Source organism: Elephantulus edwardii, unplaced genomic scaffold (genome assembly GCF_000299155.1).
Source record: "Elephantulus edwardii isolate Elephantulus edwardi_28Jun2011 unplaced genomic scaffold, EleEdw1.0 scaffold00025, whole genome shotgun sequence".
In the NCBI taxonomy this organism is placed as follows: domain Eukaryota; kingdom Metazoa; phylum Chordata; class Mammalia; order Macroscelidea; family Macroscelididae; genus Elephantulus; species Elephantulus edwardii.
The window spans coordinates 1,303,091-1,326,789 of NW_006399775.1; the positions used below are offsets into that span (position 1 = coordinate 1,303,091).

Here is a 23,699-nt window from a genome sequence, read left to right on the forward strand (position 1 = left end):
TAAGACATAGCGCAAACATTTTAACACAAACATAAGAGTAAAATCCAATTATGTTCTCTAAAATGTTAGAGGATATTAATTCAGAGGTTGGAAGCAAAAGTGGTATCCACTTCCTAAACAACATGTCTGCCGAAACTCTGTGAACTTTATTAAAAGTCGATAGTTGTAGAGGGACTTTAGCCACTAAATTCAAGTATCTCAAGAAGATGAAAGTGAATTTAGTTCTTGCATGATCCTCTTACCACCTAGAATTACCCTCTTCCTTCCTGTGTTGTTAAGCCACATTGGTCTGGCTTTGATATTGAATTGTGGTTGTTGTTGTTATGTGACATCGAGTCACCTGCTACTCATAGTGACCCTACATATAAGAGCCCTAAACCCTGCTCTATCCTTTGCCAATCCTATTGTCTCTGACACACCTACACCCATTACCTCAGTTACTGAATCAATCTATTCATCAGGGGTCTTCCTCTCTTGTGCTGTCTCCACCCTCCCAGGCATGATATCACTCTCCAAGGACTAGTCAACATGTCCAAAGTATGTCAGATCAAGCTTCAGAATTCTTGCCTCCAAAGAGCAACCTGGTTTCACCCTCTCCAGGATAAACCTGTTCCGTCTCTTAGCAGTACACAGTATATTCAATACTCTTTTCCAACACCATAGCTCAAAGGCATCAATTCTCCTTCTATCATCCCTAGTCATTGTCCAGCTCTCTGATGCATAGCAAGTGACTGCAAAGACCATGGCCTGTATCAGGCGTACCTTAGTCTCCATACTGACATCATTGCTCTTCAATACTCTGGAGAGGTCTCTGACAACAGACTTTCCTAATGCAGTTCATCTTCTAATTTCCTGGTTTATGGTACCAAGAGTGTTGATTGTAGAGCCAAGCAAAGTGAAGCTGTCAACAATCTCAATCTCTTCACCATCCATCACGATGCTGCCAGTGGGCCTAGTGGTGAGAATCTGTTTTCCATTAATTTTTAAAACTTGTGCAAAAAAATAAATTAAAATCAAAGAGAAGGGGTTGAGGAACATTGCTTTATTAAAGAGTTTATCTTTGAAACAATGAAAAGTTTTAGAAAGATGGTGATGGTTGTACAATATTGTGAATGTGTTTTATGTCATTTACTTGTATAATTAAAACTTATTCTTGTGTTTCCATGTGCCATCAAGTAGGAACTGACTCATAGATGACCATCCAGTAGGTTTTCAGAGGCAGTAAATCACGTAAGAGATCTCCTATCCTCAGATCTCAGAGCATCGGGTAGATCCAAACCACATGCCTTTCAGATTTCAGTACAGCTTCTTATCACTAGGACACCAGATCTCCTTAAAACTTGTTAAAATAGAACATGTTACATTACATGTATTTTTGCCACAATAAACAAAAAAAATATGAAAAAAGAAACAGGCAGGAAAATTAAGAATAGAAGCATATAGTTTATGATCATAAGGTATGTGAAACACTAGATATTTATGAGACTTTTATTTTCATAAAACATTAAGTCAACTATCCCTTTGTGACATCTATTTTGCATTCCATTTGTGACAGGACAAACTTATAGCTGTCCATTATGGTAATTAGCAAGCTACGGCCATAGCTTTACCTTTCCTTTGCTCCTTGACAACAGAGGAGGAATGTTTGGATTTTAGCCAACTTCAGGAGGCTGAGCCCCATGGCAGTCACCATTCTGTTTCTTGTAACCATCCGTAGAGTAGGCTGGCATAGCAGAGAAAAGGAGATGCCATAGAAATTCTGTATAATCCAAGATCCACATAGGGTATATCTTCCCCTGGTCTGTACTCTATGCAATCCATCCCTTCTTCCCACTTTCTTTCCCCTGAACATTTTTCATTAAATTCATAAAGCAAAGGATTCCATAAAAATAAAACTGAATTCTTGTTTTCAGTTTCTTTAGCTTAACAAATGCTGAGTAAGTTTGGTCCCTTTGATTTTCTGACTCTAGCTCATTGTACATTTCATTATAATACTTTGTCTTTCTGCGTTGCCCTTTGAAATCTTCTGTTTGGCTCCTTAATATCTTGGTTTCTTCCCTTTGCTTTGGATTCTCGGCTCTCTAGTGCAATACTCAGAGTTTCCTCTGACATCCATTTTGGTCTTTTCTTCCTCCTTTGTCTTTGAAATGACATTTTGCATTCTTCCTGCATGATATTCTTGATAGTCTCCCACAGTTTATCTAGTCTTTTCTCATTAGTGTTCAAAGCCTCAAAACTGTTCCTGAGATGGTTTTGAAATTCAGGTGAGATAGACTCAAGGTCATATTTTGGTTCCTGTGGGCTTGATTTCATTTTCCTTGTAGCTTCAGCTAGAACTTGTATATGAATACTTGGTGGTCTGTTCTGCCATTAGCACCTGGCCTGGTTTTCACAGCTGATACTGAGCTTCTCCAGCGAGATGTAATTGATACTATCAGGTGAAATTCATGTGTATAGCCTGTGTTTATGTTCCTTGTAAAATGTATTCGCAATGAAAAAAATCTTTGTGCAAAATTCTATCAATCTATCTCCAGCTTTATTTCTGTCACCAAGTCCATGTTTTCCAACTACTGATCCTTATTCTCTGTTCCTCACTTTTACATTCCAGTCACCCATTATTGTTAATGCATCTTGATTACCTGTTCAATCAATCTCTGACTACAAAAGTTGGTAGTAATCTTCTATTTCCTCTTTTTTTGGCTCTGGTTGTTGGTGTATATATTTGAAATATATGTATGCACATACACACACATACAAACAGAGATCATTAGGGAGGCCTCGTGTCCTAGTGATAAATAGCTGGGCTGCAATCCTGAAGTCACGTGGTTTGAATCCATATTTACACACACATACACATACATACATATATAAGCCTACAGGAGAAGGATCAGCAGTCTCCTCCCATGTTATTAACTACCTCTGAAAACCTCAAATATGGGTCAGTTCTGAATTGATGGTACAAACCAATAACATACATATACCTGTACAATAACTAAGGATGACAGAAAAGAATTGATGCCTTTAAGTTATGGTTCTGGAGAAGGGTATTAAACATACCGAGGACTGCCAAGAAAACAAACAGGTCTGTCTTGGAGAGGGTGAAACCAAGTTTCTTCTTGGAGGCTATGATTTTGAAGCTCTGTCTTACATACTTTGTACTTATGAGGGACCAATCCTTGGAGAAGGACATCATGCTTGGAAGGGTGGAGTGACAGCACAGAAGAGGAAGACCCCAAATGGGATGGACTGATACAATAACTAGGTTATTGTGGGTAGGTGTGTTGGATCTAGTCAGACTGGCTCAGGATAGGACAGGCTTCAGAGCTGTTATACATAGGATTGCTATGAGTCACAAATTACTTGATGGCACGTTATAACAAGAATATATATATATATATATAAAATATACCATCAAGTTGAAATTGTCAGAGCTGACCCTCCAATGAGTTCAGTGTCCATTGCATGGAAGGAAATTATCCACTTCCCCCCCCCCCAGAATAGTGCGTGGATTTGAACCATGTGACTTTAGCTTGACAATGTAACTTCTTACCACTAATACACCAGTGTGTGTGTGTGTGTGTGTGTGCAGTCTGGATATAGAAGAGGGTGTGGCCCTAGGAATATTATAGGTAATGTCAGCTGGATCTTGGATGAAAGCAGAGAGTTCAAAAAGAATGTCAATCTGTATTTTATTGACTATGCAGAGGTATTTGAATGTGTGGATCACAACAAACTGTGGCTGACTCTGAGAAGAATGGGTATCCCAGAACACTTGATTGTGCTTATGTGAAACTTATACGTGGACCAGGAGGCAGACAGAACAGAGCAAGGAGACACTGCATGTTCAAAATTGGGAAGAGTGTGCATCAAGAATGTGTCCTATCTCCGTATCTTTTTATTCTATATGCAGAACAGATTATCTGGGAAGCTAGGCTTTATGAGGAGAAGTGTGGCATTAGGATTGGAGCTAGACTCATCAGCAATCTAAGTTATGCAGATGACACAACCCTGCTTGCCGAAACAGAAGAGGACTTGAAGTGCTTGTTGTTGAGGGTTAAGGGCTGAAGCCTTCAATATGGATTGAAGCTCAACATCAAGAAAACAAAGATTCTCATCACTGGGCCCATTGGCGGCATCATTACGGATGGTAAAGAGATTGATATTGTTGATAGCTTCCGTTTGCTTGGCTCTACAATCAACACTCTTGGTACCAGCAGCCAGGAAATTAGAAGATGAATTGCATTTGGAAAATCTGCTGTCAGAGACCTCTCCAAGGTACTGAGAAGCAATGATGCCAGTCTGGAGACTAAGGTATGCCTGATACAGGCCATGGTCTTTGCAGTCACTTGTTATGCATCAGAGAACTGGACAATGACTAGGGATAATAGAAGGAGAGTTGATGCCTTTAACTGTTGGTCCCGGCGAAGAGTATTGGATATACTATGGAATGCTAGGAGAAAAAAAAACCCGGTTAGTCCCAGAGAGGATGAAACCAGGCTGCTCCTTGGAGGCAAGAATTCTGAAGCTTTATCTGACATACTTTGGATATGTTCTAAGGCAGGATCAGTCCTTGGTGAGGAATGTCATGCTTGAAAGGGTGGAGGGACAGACGGACAGTGTAGGAGAGGAAGACCCTTGATGAGATGGATCGCTTCAGTAACTGGAGTAATGGAAGTAGATATGTTGGAGACAATAAGATTGGCAAGAGATAGATCAGGGTTTAGGGCTCTTGTACATAGGGTTGCTATCAGTCGTAAAAGGCTCTATGGCATATAACAAGAACAACAACAAGTTATAATGACAGTAGTTATCCCTGTGCTGAGAGAAATTTTAAAAATATATCATTTTCTATCAATTAATATGCTTAGTAAAGGAATCTCCTTCATCTTTGACTTTCACATTGCCAGCAACCAAATCCATTGCTATTGAATTGATTCTCATAGTGAATGAATCTATAGAACACCACCAGAGGTTTCTCAAGGCTATAAATTTTTATGTAAGCAAAACTCCCAAGTATTTCACCCTCTAAGAGGCTGGTGCATGCAACCTTTGATTTATTAATTAGAAGATGAATGCATTAATCACTGTATAACCAGGATTCATCTTTTTAAGTCTCAGGTAGAACATTTATGAAATTAGCTAAACATTGTAAGACACTAAATTTTTTATTCTATGAGGTGGATTGATTCAGTGACTGGGAGAATCGGGATGGGAGTGTCAGAGATGGTACAATTGGTATAGGACAGAGCAGAGTTTAGGGCTGTTGTACATAGGGTCATTATGAGTCGCAAGTGACTCGACAGCACATAACAACAACAACAACAACATAATTATTGTTGTTCTATTTTGTGGAGCTATAGGCAGATGATATAGTGACCTGAAGAATGATAGGCAATCTCCTCTTGTGCAAATAACTATGACTGAAAACCCACTGGTGGGTCAGCTATGAGTTGGTTCTAACTTGATGGTAAACAAAAATAGTAACAACAAATTGCCTTGATGTCTAAGACTCAGAGGTTTCTTTTGGATTTGTACCTTTCAGGGTTTGAACTCACATTTATTAGTTTATAAAGTTAGTAATGATTCTTTGCTGATCATTGGAAAATAGAGTTAATGAATTTTTCTTGCTGTAGTCAGAGATTTAATGCTTTTATAAAAGAAAATGCAACTGGGTAGAAGAAAAATACCTTTCTTGAATCATGGAAATGGAAAAATCCTATCTATTTCAATAGACAGGGTTCAGAGTGCAACCTTCCAATTGAAAAAAAAATGTAGAAAGAACACTGACATAATTAAGGCCTAAGGCAATGGAAAGGCTTCAGATATTTAGCCCTGGGCGTGCTACCAAAAGTTCATAGTATTATCTACAACCAGACAGACTTTGAGTAATCAGAATTAAATACTGTTACAATGTTGCTAGATTCTGGTGAATGAAGAGACATTAACAGCTCCAGTTTGCTTGGCTCCACAATCAATACTTTCGGTACCAGAAGCCAGGAAATTAAAAGACGAATTGCCTTGGGGAAGTCTGCTGTTAGCGACCTCTCCAGAGTACTGAAGAGCAATAATGTCAGTCTGGAGACTAAGGTGCACCCAATCTAGGACATAGTCTTTACAATTACTATGCATCAGAAAGCTGGACAATGACTAGGGATGACAGAAGAATTGATGTCTGAGCTGTGCTGGAGAAGAGTATTGAATATACCACATACTGCTGGGAGAACAAGTAAGTTCTTCCTAGAGAGCCTGAGACCTGGCTGCTCCTTGGAGGCAAGGATTCTGAAGCTTCATCTGACATACTGTGGGCATGTTGTAAGGAGGGACCAGTCCTTGGAGAGGGACATCATGCTTAGGAGGAATGAGGGCCAGCACAGGAGAAGAAGACTCTTGATGAGATGGATTGTTTCAGTGACTAGGGTATTGGGGGAAGGTCTGTCAGAGACAATAAGATAGGCACATGATAGAGCAGGATTTAGGCCTATTGTACATAGGGTCACTATGAGTCACAGGTTACTCGATGGTACATAACAACAGCAACAATGCTGCGAATTATCATGGCGGGGGGAGGCTTTAATGGGGTAGCCGATAAGGAATTGTGCATTCCAAAAGCTGAGCCTCTTTGGTGCTTATGGCAACAGTGTCTCTGAAGGAGAATGATGAGAATTCTCCTCCTGTACAATTTATAGCCTCTGAACCCCAGTGGAAGGTAAGCTAATAGTTCCAGCTTAGAGATAAGAAGACTAGTTTGTATTGCTATTGTAATAAGATTTATGATTATCATTTATTTGAGTACTACTAGATATTGGACTCTTTGCAAAGTAATAGCCCAAATTTATTTAACACTTATTTTGTTACTCAACCTGCGTTATATAATTTTTGTGTGTAGTTTGATGGATTAGGTATTACTTCCTCTACCGATGAGAAAAGCAAAAGCTACCTGGAAAGCCTGTGGAGTAGTGAATTTATGTGAATTAGGGGCCAACAGTTTAGAAAAGGCAACTGAGAATGATTCATATCTTGAAGAATTTAATCTGTGTCACCAAATTGTACATTATAGAAACTGTTAAATTGATAAATATCTTTTTTGTATGTTTTACAAAATGTAACAAAAGTGGTGTTGTTGTTATGTGCCGTCGAGTCGCTTGAACAGAAGTACTTGAGAAGGGAAACGTTAAGAGCTAAATGCCGTCATATTTGACTGTTGAGCAATCAACACTCTGTGGTATGTATCTTAGTGCAAGTCTTTGTATTGCTGAATTGAACATGGTAATTTTTTAAGTTCTATCACCTGAGACTGGCTGTGATCCTTTGGCCAGAGAGGATGGTGCTGTGTATGTGGGAGCTGTTGTGTTGTGGCGGTCTCTGGAGAAAGGCGACTCTGCCTCTAGGAGCCAGGGAAGCCACGCTTGGCCTTACGTTAATGGTTGGCTACCCAATGCGGACTGAGAGTGGGGTGGAGCTCCGCGATTAAACAAGCGTGGAAGGAGGAGTGGCATCCACTTCCATAATAGCTTGCCTCCGGAAACCCTATGAACCTGGAGAGAGGATGAGAGACACCCAAGAGTTGAGGACTCTCCTTCATAGGGTCGCTATGAGTCGCCTGCGACGGCACTTAACAACAATCACCTGAGGCAGGAGTGAATTGGCGCTCATATCTCTTGACTCAAAAACTTATTTTCCCAATGACTATTCTATTCAATGTTGAAGAAATCAGTGTGTTCTTCATAATGCAAAATGTATAGTAATAAGTCTCAATTCCTCAAGAACTATGTTTTCATTTTTAAGCAGTTAAATTTAGTAAAAAATCATTTACTTCCTTTTTTGTTTTTGTTTTCATTTAGTTCTTGTTTTAAGAACTCAATTCTTATTAATCCTAGAATTGTGATGATTAAAATAAATAATAAATATCTGCTTTGTTATGCATTCTTGGAATATTCAAAATTGGTTGGGAAAGCGTGTTACAGCTTTCTCAGTCATAATCCTGAGGCATTTTATTGCAGAACTCAGGCTTAATTAAAATACAATACCAGAGGAATGTCTATCTGTGCTTCATTGACTATGCAAAGGCTTTTGACTGTGTGGATCACAACAAGCTGTGGCTGACTCTGAGAAGAATGGGAATCCCAGAACATTTGATTGTGCTAATGTGAAACCTATACTTGGACCAAGAGGCAGTCGTCAGAACAGAGCCATCAGGGATGCATTCTGTCTCCATATCTTTTCAATCTGCATGCATAACAGATCATCCGAGACACTGGGCTGTACGAGGGGGAATGAGGGATCGGGGTTGCTGGAAGAGTCATCGACAACCTGCGTTATACAGATGACACAACCCTGCTTGCTGAAATTGAGGAGGACTTGAAGCACTTGCTACAGAAGGTCAAGGGTTGCAGCCTCCTATATGGATTGAAGCTCAACATCAAGAAAACAAAGATTCTCACCACTGGGCCAATTGGCAGCTGCATCAGTATGGATGGTGAAGAGATTTACGTAGTTAACAGTTTTAGTTTACTTGGCTCCACAGTCAACACTCTTGGTAACAACAGTCAGGAAATCAAGAGATGAATTGCATTGGAAAAGTCAGCTGTGAGGAACCTCTCAAGAGTACTGAAGAGCAACGGTGTCAGGCTGGAGACTAAGGTGTGCCTGATCCGGGCTATAGTCTTCGCAATTATGCGTCAGAGAGTTGGACAGTGAATAGGGATGATAGAAAGAGAATTGATGCCTTTGAGCTGTGGTGCTGGAGAAGAGTGTTGAATATACCATGGACTGCTAGGAGAACAAACAGGTTTGTCCTGGAGAAGGTGAAGCCAATTCTCCTTGGAGTCAAGGATTCTGAAGCTTCATCTGATATACTTTGGGCATGTTGCAAGGAGGGACTGGTCCTTGGAAAGGGACATCATGTTTGGCAGAGCGGATGGGCAGCGCAGGAGAGGAAGACCTTCAATGAGATGGATTGATTCTGTGACTGGAGTGGTGGGAATGAGTGCATTTGAGACGGCTATAGAACAGAGTTGCTATGAGTTGCAAGCGACTCGATGGCACATAACAATAACAACAGCAACAACAACAAGAACAACCACCATTTAGATAATGATGTTGTTGTTGTTGATTGTCTTCGAGTTGAGTACGACTCATAGTGACCCTATGAACGAAAGGCCTGAAGCTCCTCTACAGTTATCAGCATTTATCAAAGTTCATAGAGTTTCTGGAAGTAGGTGGTTTAGGAAGTGGATGCCACATGTCTTATTTGTAGCCAGAGTTGTTGCTAGTTTCCATTGAGTCAGTTCCATGTCATGACAGCCCTGCATGTTACACAGTACAAATGCTCCAAAGAGTCTTGGCTTTAATCTTAATGAAAACAGATTAGCAGTCCTTTCTTCAGCAGTACTGCTTGTTAGATTCAAACTGAAGTGCCAACTCTGAGCCATCTAGGGACCATTGTAGCCAATGGACCTAGAAGGAAATATGTACAGTCCTGAGAATGAATCTTACAAATAAGGCTGGATTAAGGTAGTGTTACATCCTTTCCTCTGCTGCTGATCTCAGCATTCAAATGATGAATGTGAGTTGTAATAGTATAGTAATATTCTTTTTAAATGTGACTATAACAGAGGAAGACCCTCATTAAGATGGATAGACTCAGTTACTGGTATAATGGCGGTAGATTTGTCAGAGACAATAAGATTGGCACAGGATAGAGCAGGGTTCACGGGTGTTGTACATAGGGTCACTAAGAGTCGCAGGCAATTTGACAACACATAACAACAACATATTAGCAAGGCATGTGGTTGACTCCACCAATTGCTCCACCAGAGAAGGATTGGTCAATCTCTTCTTACGTGTTCTACAGCCTCTGAAAACCTGCTGGATTGCCAGTTTTGAGTTGGTTCCAATTTGATAAGACATAACAAAAACAACAACATAATATTGCACACAAAAGTGGCATAAATATGAAGTCTTTATGTTAAAATTGTTAGCAATAGTAAGTACTGTGTCCTGCACAAAAGATGTTAAACTAAAATTCAAGTGACACATTAATGAAAACTTTTATGTGAGATAAATATGAATATTTTCAGTAGTTTCAGATCTGTTTGGTTTCCCCCCCCCACCAGGTAGTTCTGGTAACCTAGTGGGTAAAGAGTTATGCTTATAAACCAAAGACAGGTGTTTCAAATCCCCCAGCTGCTCCATGTGGGAAAAACAGGTCATCCCTTCTGTGTGATTGATAGTAATTTATTATCCATGCTAATGTTATAATAAATGTAATTGAATCTGTGTGCATGATAAATATATTTTAAAGTTAAAATTCTATTATTACTGGCAAAGTTTAGGATATGATCCTGTATTTAAATGCTATACGATCAGAAAGTAACTTGATTGAATTCATTTTGATGGTTAATTTATTTGGGTTCCCTCTATTTGAGAATCATCTGGGACTTGAGTTCTCTTTGGTTGTTTGCCAGGATGTACACAACAACATATATAGTGTCATGGCAAAGAGCATTGTTGGTCTTCTTGCCTTTAACGGTTGGATCAAGAGGCATGTTCTCTCAATATTAATCAGACTTGTTATCTATCACTATGCCTTTGTTGAGAAGTTGCTAACATTGGACTCAGTTGCAAATTGAATGAATGTAGAAAGAGTTAGATTCAAAAGGCTAGCATCAATGGAATCCCAAAATCTCTGTAGATGTTCATTGAAATGAAAAATAAACAACCTAAATTTAAAAAAGAAAAAAAAAGGTTAGCCTCACTTCTTGTTTACTAGAAAGAAACAGGATAGTTCCAAGATAAGGTGCTTCAACCACATGAAAGGAAGTACAGGAGACAGATGTTAATGAAGGTGTTGAAGTGGTAGGGAGGGGCTTCAGAGCTTAATCAACTTTGCAAGTGGCCACCTGTGTGAACTTTCTTTCCTGCCAGCCTGTTCCCAGTCACTGGAGTTGGTATCAATTTCACTTCATTCCCTGCCAGATCCCTTCCATAATGGTTTGTTTTGCCTTCAACCCTACCTGCTGGGCACTTAGAGGTCTTTACTTTGGACAACTGGTGCCCTGTTTTGCTATGCCCTAGGCATGTGCTTACTGGGTAACCTACCACTGCTTACAAGTGCAATTGTGTAGGAGTTACACCAAACAGTACATTTCCAACTCTACCCACTAAACCTTCAAAGGCTCAGTTTGAAAGACATGACTGAAAGCTACTGTGGTGAGAGCAATATTACCCTATCACCTTTCCACAGTCCCATATTATAAGAAAAGTGTCCACAGGACAAGCAAACAAAGAGATGGGAATGACTAGTTTATAATCTTCTGGTGAAATCTAGATAAAAATGTTACAGAGTAATAAATGCTGGAAAACCCCCTCAATTTTATAAAGTATAGAGCTTTTTAATCTGCCAGGAGGAATTCCAGGCAGTAATGTCATGCATACTCACATAATTCATGTACGAAATGTTTACTAGGGGTGTTTGTAGCATCAGGGAAGCCTTCTGTTACAACACAGAATTGGTGTTTGGACCCGAAGGGGGAAAGAAGGAAATCAACAATTCCCAACCTGGCTCACACAGCTGGCTTGGCTCAGGGTGCTCACGGCTCTCATGTAGCTCTGGTTCCGGGAGCGGAATTTAGGGGAGTTGTAGTTGGCAGAGGGATCCAGGTTGTGACCACCAGGCACATCACTTGCAGCTTGCAGGTAGCTTTGGCTATATTGAAGGGGGAAAAAGGAAAGGAAAGAAAGAAATGAAGAGAAAAGGCGATCTACAGACTTCTATTAAAGTTGTTCAGAAAAGAATGATTATCTGAACCAACACTCACTTGCTCAGTTATTGCCATGGAATAAGAATTGAGTCATAGCTCTAGAGGATTTTTGGAGGCTCTAGACAGTACAGGAAGAGACTATCTTCCCCTCACAGAGCAGCTGGTGGATTTGAACCACTAGAAAACACAGGCTTTGGGTTAGGAGCCCAGCTCCCTACTGACCATGCCACCAGAGCTCCTAAGAGGTTGTTACATAATTTTTTGTTACATAATTTTTTGTCAAATATATATTAATGGAAAATATTGTCTTATGTAAATACTTTTGAGCTTAACATTTGCAAATGTGAATGTCATCAAAAGTAATAGGTGAAGCTTTTTATAAAACTGCTTTGAAGCTTGACTTTATGACCAGGTAGTGAAATTAGGATTGTTCTACATTAGAAAAAAGGGGGTGGGGAGGAAGTGTTGAAAGCACCAGTAACTCACAGAAAATAGAAAACTTGGCACTTTTAACTTAAGGAGAAAAAAGTCTATAAAGGTCTCATAAAAATCGTCTTGGATTTTTTCTTTTTTTTTGCAACCTTCTATTACTCAGAGAAATAAAAGCAAAAGAACCTCTTTCAGTTTTAATTTATGCAAAGTTATCCAGATAAAAAGAATAAAATGAGAAATCAATTCATTTTTATCATAATGATTATTTTCTTCTTAATTCCTTCAAAGTCTCCTTTCTTGACAATTTTTAAGCTCTTGGAAGAACAGTGAAACCTTGAGGAAGTTTAATTTAACTTTCTGGCTAACTGAAAGCCTTTCTTTTTAAATTTTGTTGACACTTTTTCTAACAATGTCATAAAAATATTTTTTAAGTAAAACCTTCAGTGATACAGTTAGAGAATATGAAATATTTTCTCTTATGGTTAAGAATGAAAAGCTCACTGTTGCTTGTCTTGCCACAAAGGAGTGAAATGTCATTTAAATATATGTTTCATCTGTTAAAAAAATATGTGAGAAGGATCTACAGTTTTTGGACATTTATAGAGAGTATACAAGTAAAATGTAAGGTAAAACGTTATGATAAGCTCTAAGGCACAGGAAAGAGTTCAAGCATAAAATAGAGCCAAATTCAATTCCATCAAGTTCAATGTCACAGCAACTCCATGGCGAGGAGGACTGCCCTACAGGGTTGCCAAGCTTGAAAAGCAGATGCCACATCATTCTCTTGTGGAGCAGCTGGTGAGCTCCAAAAGCAAACCTTCTGGTTAACAGCTGAATACTTACTGGGCCACCAAGGCTCTTCATTAAAAGAAAGAAGTAAGAATTAACAGGGAACAAAACCAAATAAAAGCAAAAGAAAAAGAGTCAGTTTCTGAAAGGATCCTAAGGTCGGCTGAGCTGTCTCTGTAATTTATCTTGAGGACAAAAGAGGACAGCAGGGTTTGATAGGATTTTATCTAAGAGAAGATTTACCTGGGTTTTGGAAAGCTTCCAGAGAGCCACAGACACCCTGTTTTAATCACTCCCCACCCTCAGTCTGCATCTTCTGCTTTCTTTTTTTTTAATCCAAGGAAAGTAATGATAAACAAAGAATCACATTAGAAACTTTTTCCAAAAGGAATGTCATTCACGCTCAAGCACACACTCCCATCCTCCCCTCAGCTGTAACAGTTTAGATCTGGTCTCAAAGATCTTCTTCACAAGGATTTGTTTTTACTCTTTTGATAGCACTACTAAAATCACAAAACAGCCAAAGATGTGAGGTTACAATGAGAGCCAAAGGTTTCACTCAACTTTCCTCTCAATTGGTGAAAAGGTGGATGCTCCCTGTGTCAGTAGATAGCAGAACCTGAGGTGAGGGGACGTGTCATCTGGACCATTTTATTAGTTCACTCATCTCAGACACTCAGCATCAAGTATGACAATGATATTCTTCCTTTCCCTTGTTTTAGACGTGGGTTTTTGACATAAATCACTAATTTGTGCAAATAGCTCATGGGTTAGACAGCTGATTAAATGTTTGGAAGTTCAAATCCATCCAGAGGTGCCTCAGAAGAAAAGTCAGGTAACCAGGTAGCAAATAACAGGTCAGGCAACAACTCTACTCATAATTCGACTCTGATAGACATTAGGTCACTAGGCTCAGAGCCAACTGCTCGGTTTTCCCCTTGCCCTTTCCCCCCCTTAACCTAATCACGTATACACTTAAAAGGCAAGTAAGCACACTTTGTAGATAAAACAGTGATTTAAGCCTCTTCCTCTTAAAGATGTGTGGGTATCATCTTGGCATGGGATTCTGAGTACAAGAATCTTGCTTGGGAACAATTGATAATATTCAGTCTGTTAATCCAGTGCATGCCAGAGATTTAAACTCCAAGGGTGTGGATTTCCCAAACGGATACACATATTATTATATTTCATTTTACGTGTGAATCAGTTGAGTCAATGAGAACCTGAGTAACATACTCAAAGAATAATCAGCTAACATACTTGTAGCAGCGTTTCAGCAGCAAATGGTCTTTTCTCCATCCAAACAAGAAACCTAGCTACTACCTGGTTTTCTTATATTATAAACACGTAATTGATCGATTACAAATCTGACTTATTAGAGAATGTATTTTTGCTCTGGTTTTAGGATGTTGTTATTTTGTCAAGAGGTTTGATGTGTCCAGTGGGGCTTCCTGGCATAAGCCCTTTATATTTATGGCTTCCACCGCTCCATTGACCACTTCATTCTGTAATAAGGGTCACCACTTCCTAACCACTAAACCCACGGTCTTCTACAAGTCTCCTCCTTTCCCAATGCCCCGTAGCTTTTGAGAACAGTCTTTTTTTTTTTTTTTTAAATTTCTTCTGAGTTCTTTATTCTTGTTTGTTAGATCTTCTCTCACAAAGGGACAGCAAAATGACCTTGAGAATCTCCCAAAGATTCAGTATCTCATGGAGTCAATATAAGTGATAAAAGGAACTCTGTCAATTACAGCTGATGGGTGACCCTGTACATTTCCAAAGAGAAGAATTTAATTACAAAGTATGAAGGGGTCCGAAAGGATTGATGACCTGAAAAAAACTCTCATTATGATCATGCCAATAAAGAATATATCAAGTGAAGAATATCTTACTATGCATCACAGAATTTTATGAGGAAAAAAATTAAACTTTTCCTCCAAAAACTCATGATTCTAAAAATCATTGCTTAGAATAAGATGAACTTATGATTTGAGCTTTTAAAAAAAAGATGTCTCAACAAAGAATGAATGGAATCCCAAAATCTCTGTAGATGTTCATTGAAATGAAAAATAAACAACCTAAATTAAAAAAAAAAAAAGATGTCTCAATCAAACTCACATTTTATGCATAACTATGAACTTTTTATCTCCATCTTTAGTGGATTAATTTTCGCCTTTTCTAGAGTCAATCATTTTCAGATACTGAGGGCTCCCTGTGAAGTGTCTGGTTCAGCAAAGTTTTCAAATGTTAGCTACATAAGCTAGTGGATGATTCAAAACCAAATCTGGGGGGAAATGAGAGAAGAAAAGAGCCTGGAGAAAAATACACTTAGCAGGGACAATAACACCAACGCTTAAATGTTTGTGGAGCTGTCATCACGATTTATTTATTTTGAAGAGTCCAAAAGTGTAGGAACACGTTGGACATTTTCCCTCAGCATAATAGAAAAGTTTAACAATCAATGTTTCATCTTGAGACTGAAGGAGTGTCTATCATTTGCGATACTTCCTCTTTCCATCTCAAAGCTCATTGAAGTGAAGTTGGAACTGACTCATAGCTGGCCCTCCAGTGGGTTTTCAGAGGCTGTAAATTGCACAGGAGGAAATTATCCATCTTTCTCCATCAGAGGTAGTTCATGGCTAATCAATTATGATCCTCTCTCTTGCCATTGAACTCCTCCTGCTCCAATGACCATTACCCACAGATTTATTCATTCACTGAAATTTCTGAGTTCCGGTTATAAACGGGGACAATCTCCTCCTGCTTGATTTATAGAGACCCAATGGTGCATTTGTTATGAGTCAGTTCCACCTTGAGAGCAATGAACTACCCTTATTAATGGAAGGGCCATGCTGGCTCAGTGATAGAATTATTACTTTTCATGTGGAATACCTGGATTTTGATTCCTGCAAAATACATCTCATGCACAGATACTGTTTATCTATCAGGTAGTAGATGCTTGAGCATTGCTGTGATACTGAAAAATACCAGTGGAGAATCCAGCCTGAGGCAGAGTAGGGAGAAAGGTGTAGCAATCTACTTCTCCGAATCACTCAGTGAAAACATGATAGATCAGAACTGTCCAATTCCATTGTGCATGGGGTCAGCATGAAGCAGGGAGGGGATAGTCTCCAGGTGGCAGCTGGAAACACGGCAACTGTTCTTAAACCTGGGGTTATTTCAGTTAACAAAATCTCTACCTTTTAAAGTGCTCCCATGGTAGGATGTAAATGCCATCATCTTTTCAAGTTAATAGGTTGGAGAGGGTGGTAGAGAGAAGGCTGATAGGAGTAAGACAGGCAAGGAGGAGAAATGAATTTAAATTTTAAATAGATGAGTGGGTGAAGGGTGGCATTTGAGAGGCTCCCAGAGATGAGGTAAAAAAAGGGAGCTCTCTGAAAATCATATACCACCCTGGACTCTGGTGGACTAGGCCATCAGGAGTTGTGCTGCTAACACTAAGATCACACGTCTCTGGTAGTTTGAACCCACCTGGTAGTTTGAATCCTGCTCTGTGGGAGAAAGATGAACAATCTCCTTCTATGTGACTCACAGCCTTGGAAACCCAGTGGAAGGTCAGTTACAAATCAGAACCCAACTTGACAGCAGTGAAGGACTAAGACCCTGGACTGGGTAAGCAGGTGATCACTAGACTGGCATTATCCTTATCTTGTGTTTCTAAGGTTGCTTCTCCCCACTTAGCCCCTGGACCTGTGCACAAGCCAGAGGAAAGCAAAGGCCAGTTAGAGCCCAGGCCTAGATCGGGTTCTGACCACCCTGGCCACTTACCACCATTACTTCTGAGCGTTCAGCGCCTAGCCTCCCAGGGAGCTTCCAGAGACGACATTCTCTCTTCAGGCTTCTCTCTCATTCAGATTTCCTGTTGCTCAGATTCTAAAAACTCTTTGAGTGGGAGGGCTGACAAGGTTTATTTCAGAAAACTGGCAGCTAGGGGCTGCCACATTCACTGGAATTTCAGGGCACTAAAAACATTTGGCAAGTGGTGAAAAAATTGCTCTTAAATATACTTTGTAATACTTTCAAGATTCCCAGGCTTCAGAATATATGGGACTTCAAAGAAAATATTCCGTCATCTCATCCTTTTTGCAGTTTCACAAATGTTCACTTATTACCATTCTCTTTAAGAGCTGATCCCTCCTGGTTCCAGCCCATTACATATGGTTTGTGTTTGTTTATAGCCTTTGAAGCACCCAACAGCCTAGGAATGAAAACTCAACTCAAAACTCATTGCAATTGAGCATGGACTGACTTACAGAAGACTCTTCGTTATTGAGTTTCTGAGGTTGTAAATCACATGGAGAAGAGGAAGGAGGTAGGCAGAGACTGCCCATCTTTCTGCCTCAGAGCTGTTAGTGAATTTGGACTGACAGAGGCCTTTGGTTAGCAGCACAACTCCCTGAAGACTTTGTCACCAGAGTTCTTTTCTAGGAGAGAGGATATAAGGAATTCCAGAAATGCCAAGGTCAGTCTTTCAAAGAAAACATTAAGGTTTCTAAAGCTCATCTTATTAAAATCAGAATTAGGTAGGAAATAAATAAAAACTGGATGGAAAGTATGTTAAGACAGATACTAAAAAGATAAAACCAGAGTGAAATATCTCAGTCACAAAAGGACAAATGCTACATAATGCCACTTTTAAAGGACAGAACTGACATTGGAGTTGGGGGAAAACTAAGAAAAAGAAGGGTAAATAATGAACACTGTATTGGAACAGATGAGGGAAAGAATTGTTTGAAAAGAATATATGATTATGCATTATTTGCATGATAATAGTCCAGAATAAGAGGTGAATAGCAAAGTGGAGTGGGGTTGGGGTGGGGGAGAGGAAGGAAATTGTGCAACAAAGAATGAATTTTTTAAAAGAGAGAAGCGAACTAGGGGTGGGAGTATTAAGGAAAATGTGAAACAATAAATAAATGGAAATCTAAATTTTCTGTAAACATTCTTTAAAATAACAATAAAAAATTGAGGAAACGTTTGCTAGGAGCCATTAGAAGGTAACAGTCAAGTGGCCCTACCCAGTAAAGTTGGAAACAACACCAGACTCAAGTCAGCACCTCAGTCCTAACAGGAGTAGCAAAATCTGCCCCTTCACCCCCAAAGCAAGCTAATTACCATGAGGGCCTCAACATGGGATCGGTGATTTTAAGAACAATGGACCAGAGGAAGAACCACCTACCAAATTTTGAACTCTCTGCATAATTAGAAGCATATCATCAAACATTGGCATTGTACAGAGCCACTGTTCAGTTCTTGACTTTCAGAGAGTGAGCAGACTCTCCTTCTGGGACATATCTTTTCTAATAAACTGTCTTTGCTTTCACTTTACTCCCATCTCCTCACTTTTCCTCTGTGTCACATGCTCTAACAAGAGCTTTGCCCACACTGGGGTTATCTTGAACAGGACAAATAAGCTAAGAAGAGCCCAAACCAAGCTAAACCAGGGAATTAGTGCAAGGTTGAGCTTTCTGCTGTCTCCCCTCCAGTTCAACTCTTTGTCTGGGCAAGGGAGCTCAAAAATCAGAATTTTTACTACATGGTAACAATCTCTTCAAGAAATGGGAGCAGCAGAACTAAGTAGAATTTACATATATTGCTGGCCTCACTTCAGTAAGGGCCAAACTCTTTCTGTCCAGTTGATTCCAAGTCCCAGTGACCTTCCAGGAGAGGGTAGGATAGCCCTGAAGGTTCTCTGAGCTATACTCTTTGTACAAATAGACTTCCACATCTTTCTCTTGAGCAGTGAGTGAAGGGTTGGTTCCTCTCAACTTTGGATAGCAAAACAGCACTTAACCACTGTGCTACCACAGGTCTTCTTGGCTAATAATTAGTGCCAGGTTTTCTCCAGGCATTTCTGACTCATATTGACATTCTATACACAATAAAATTAACCCTTGTAGTGTCCCGCTCCATCTTCACAATCTCTCCTGTGGTTAAATCCATTGCCAGTCACTATGTGAGTCCATCTCATTGAGGGTCTTCCTCTATTTCTCTGATCCTCTACCAGGCATGATGTCCATTTTCAGGGACTGTGCTCTCCTTATAGGTGGGATGAAAAACTTGCCATTCTCATTTCTAAAAACGATTCTGGAAAATAATTGTTGTTGTTGTAATGTGCCCTTGTGTCATTTGTGACCCATAGCAACCTTAAGTACAGCAGCTCTGAACCCTGCCCTGTCCTGAATCAGTCTCACTGACTGCATGCAACACACAAACACCCATGGCCTCAGTTACTGTATCAATTAATCTCATCCGGAGTTTTCCTCTCCTGTGCTGTCTATCCACCCTTCCAAGCATGATGTCCTTCTCCAAGGACCGATCTCCTCCTGGTATGTGCCCAAAGTACATGAGACGGAGCTTCAAAATCCTAGCCTCCAAGGAGAAACTTGGTTTCATCTTCTCCAAGACAGACCCATTTGTTTTCTTGGCAGTCCATGGTATCTTCAACTCTTCTCCAGAACCACAATTCGAAGGCATCTATTCTTCTTCTGTCATGCTTCATCATTGCTCAGCTCTCTGAAGCATAACAAATAATTGCAAAGATCATGGCCTAGGTTAGGCACACCTTGGTGTCTAGACTGACATCATTGCTTTTCAGTCCTCTGGATAGGTTCCTGACACCAGATTTTTCTAATGCAGTTTGTCTTTTTATTTTCTGACTGCTGGTATTAAGTGTGTTGATTGTGGAGCCAAGCAAGCTAGAATTGTTAACAACCTCAATCTTTTCTCCACCTATCATGGTGCTACCAATTAGGAACCTTAAATTTCATATAGTACACAGACCTGTGTAGTGAAAATGTGTATCAGTACTATTACAATTACTAGTACAAACAAATCCATAGGAATAACATTCCTTCCTCGTTCAAGTAAATTTTATCTTGTTTTTTTAAAAAAATCCTTTTTTTTGAGTGAAAGTTTACATATCTTATTGGTTTTCTCATAGTAATAATTCAAAGGTAAATAGTAATAATTCATTGGTAAAATAAAATTCAATAATTCAAAATAATTCAGTAATTTCATAGTAATAGTTTTTCAACTAATAATTCACAGGTAAAATTCCCATAATTGATGCAATTAACTTATTACAATGTTTAAACAGACCGTTATTGTTAATAGCTATTACCTTCACCCACCTTCTCTGTTTAATTTTTTTTCTTTCTCGTTTCTTCACTGCCCATTCTCATTTAATCCATAATACATGTTGTATTCCAGATTGTTAATTGCAATACATACAATGTCTGTTTATCTATTCATTTCAGGTTGACCTTCCTTTCACCTGCTCCAATAAATGGGTTGCCTATGCATTGTTTTCCTGCTTTTTATGTTACCCCTCCCCTGACCCATCTCTGGCATATTTTTATAACAGTGGTCTTTTACAGTATTTGTTCTTTATTGACTGAGCTATTTCACTAAGCACAATGTCTTCTACGTGAATCCATGTTATGTTGTGTTTCATGAGTTTATTGTTTCTAAAAGCTATGCAAAGCTCCATTGTACGAGTACAACTTAGTTTCTCTATACATTTGTTCATGGAATAGCACTTGGGCTGCTTCCATCTTTTTGCTACTGTGAATAATGTTGCAATAAACATAGGGTGCATGTATCTGTTTGCTTTGTATCTCTGGTGTCTATAGGGTATATTCCCCATGGTGGAATCAAACAGTACTTCTATTTTTAACTTTATGAGAGAAAACCATTCTGCCATCCAGAGAGTGGTTGTACAGTTTGTATTGTTTCTTTAAAAATGGGACAAAAGAGGAAAAACCCAGAGCTCAATTTTATTATATATTTTGAGTTCATGAAATTCATTCATTATGTAATTTCTGTTACAATTTTTTTCTTTTTTTAAATTTGAGTGCAGGTTTATAGATAGTATTGATTTAATTCAATCATTTATACACATTTTGCTATAAATATTTTTTGTTTAAAAACTTGTATAACACATTCCATTTCCTGTTTATCTTCCTTAAATTCAAGGAAAACAAACCAGCAAATGGGAAACAAGTGAGTTTTAAGCAAATTGTAATTACATTCTCTAAGGAGTACTGTGGCAGTCTTCAGACACGTTTGGGAGGGTGTTTGTGGCAGTTTTCAGACATGAAGGACTACTCAGCCTCTAGGAGCCAGGCAAGCCAGGTTTGGCCTAGGGCTTAAGGAGGCAGTACAGGGCTTCAAGGCGAAAAGGGCCCCCAGGCCTACTGCCCTTGGGCCAGTCTTTCATTGTTTTTGTTCAGACATTCTTCTAGGTCGTATAGCCCTGGTGTACAAATTGTCTTACCACATTCACTTTTGGTTGCTGTGAGACTGAACACCGTGACACTGATGTGTCAAATGCGTTAATGATTGGCTACCCAACGTGGACAGAGAGTGGGGTGGAGCTCCCCATTAAAACAAACTTGGAAGGAGGAGTGGCACCCACTTCATAAAAGCTTGCCTCCAGAAACTCTATGAACCTGGAGAGAGGATGAAAGGCACCCAAGTGTCGAGGACTCTCCTTCCTAGGGTCACTATGTGTCACCTGCGACTCGAAGGCACTTAACAACAACAACAACAACAACAAGGAGTATTGTGTTCTCTACAGGAGCTCCGGTGGCCTAGTGGTAAGAAGCTGTGTTGCAATCTCAAAGGCAGATGGTTCCAATCCACATCTGCTCTGTGGGAGAAGGAGGCCAATCTCTTCCCGTTCAATTAACTGCCTCTGAAAACCAGCCAGAGGGTCAGCTATGGGTCAGTTCCAACTTCGTGGTATACAGTAATAGCAACAAGGAGTATGTAGGGAGTCCTCATGACATAGGGAGCTGTGCTTCTAACCAAAAGGCAGCTGGTTCAAATCTGCAAGCAGCTCCATAGCAAAAAGATTTGTCGATCTTCTTTCGAGTGATTATTATGTGCAACCAGCAACCAGCTCCAAAGAGGAAGAAAGAGAAAATTTCTACCAACTTTTGCTGTCAGCAATCAATCAGACACACAATCAAGATGTATTAATAATAACGTGTGACTGGATTGCAAAAGTTGGGAATGAGAGAAGGATCAGCAGTCAGAAAACATGGAATAGGTAACAGAAATGAGGCCAGAGATAGGATTATAGAATTTTATACAACCAATGATATATTCACTGAAAATAAGTTTTATAAGAAAAATAAACGGCGATCATATACATGATTTTCAACTGATAGTCTTTACAGGAATCAAATTCATTACATCTGTGGAAAGAATCTTTGGAGAAGCTGTTAATACTAGGTAAGGTGTTAATTGTGGAATAGACCATGAACTACTCATATGCAAGTTCAAACTGAAGCTAAAATTAAACCAAATCTACAAATACCAAAAACTGACATTAAGTCTATCCCATCTGAATTTAAAAATCATCTCAGGTACAGGTTTGAGGCCTTGAACACAGATGAGCTGTGGGAGGATACCAAGAATATCATCCAGTGGCAAAGTTTAACAGTACAGCAAGTAATAAATGTTGGAAAGGATGTGGTGAGAAAGGAATGCTTATATACTGTTGGTGGGATTGTAAAATGGTACAGCTATTCTGGAAGGCAGTTTGACACTTCCTCAAAAAGCTGAACACAGAAATTCCATATGACCTAGCTATTCCATTGCTTGGAATATACTCCCAAAAAATGAGAACTGAGGCACAAATGGAGACTTGTACACCAATGCTCATAGCAGCATTATTCACAATCACAAGAACATGGAAACAGGCCAATTGTCCAACCATAAAGGGATGGATTGAGAAATTATGGTACATTCACACAATAGAATACTATGTGGCACACAGAAGCAATGATTTTGTAAATTATTACCTATTTTGGGAAGGTTTAAAGAGCATCATGCTCAGTGAACTAACTCAGTCCCAAAAGGATAAATATTGTATAAAACCAGTATTGTAGAATGAATATAAGGATCCAAGGGCAGGAGAGGGTGGACTCAGAGGGATGAGGATGTGCGGTGGGGGGCATGGGAGGTGCAGATTAATCTTAGAGCTGTACAATTTGATTGATGGGGGTGAGAAATATTGGAAGAATCTGTCCTGGAAAACAATATCTTCAAATTTTGTAAATAAACTCTATGAACGTGGAGAAACAATGAAAGTTATACAAGTGTTCAGGCCTTTTATTTATAGGGTTGCTGAGTCATCTACGACTAGATGGCACTTAACAACAACAATAACAACAACAACAACAACAACAACAACGAGAGATCTCTGTTGGTCTAGTGGATAGAAAGTTATGCTACTAAGCCCAAGGTAGGTGATTTTAATCTGCAGCCTTCAGGTATGGTTTTATTTGTTTCTGGCCAAACATTCTTCTAAGTGGTATAGCACTGGTCTGTCCATTTGCTGTATATTTGCATGGTTGCTGTGATGCTGAACATGTGACACTGACATGTCAAATGTAATGATAGTTATCCATGGTGGACAGTGTTTGGTGAAGCTCCCTGATTAAAGCAAGCTTGGAAGCAGGAGTGGCAGCCACTTCTGAAATGGCTTGCCTCTGGAAACCATATGAACTTGGAGAAATTATGAAAGTTATGCAAGTGTTCAGGTCTTTCGTTCATGGGGTCACTGTGAGTCATCTATGGCTCTATGGCATTTAATAACAACAAGAACAACAATAATAAAACAAACAAACTTCTACCAGAAAATGCTCTATTGTTCAACCCCCACAAACAAACAAACAAAAAGAA

General features: G+C 39.4%; 1 protein-coding gene across 2 annotated transcripts in view; it reads right to left on the bottom strand.

Moving 5' to 3' along the window:
• DLGAP2 (discs, large (Drosophila) homolog-associated protein 2) overlaps nt 1-23,699 on the bottom strand; it is a 301,058-nt gene that overhangs the window by 114,075 nt on the left and 163,284 nt on the right. For both annotated transcript variants that reach the window (XM_006882844.1, XM_006882843.1), the window contains exon 3: nt 11,560-11,707. In XM_006882844.1, the coding sequence (XP_006882906.1) occupies nt 11,560-11,707 (148 nt within the window). The remainder of the gene's footprint in view (nt 1-11,559; nt 11,708-23,699) is intronic.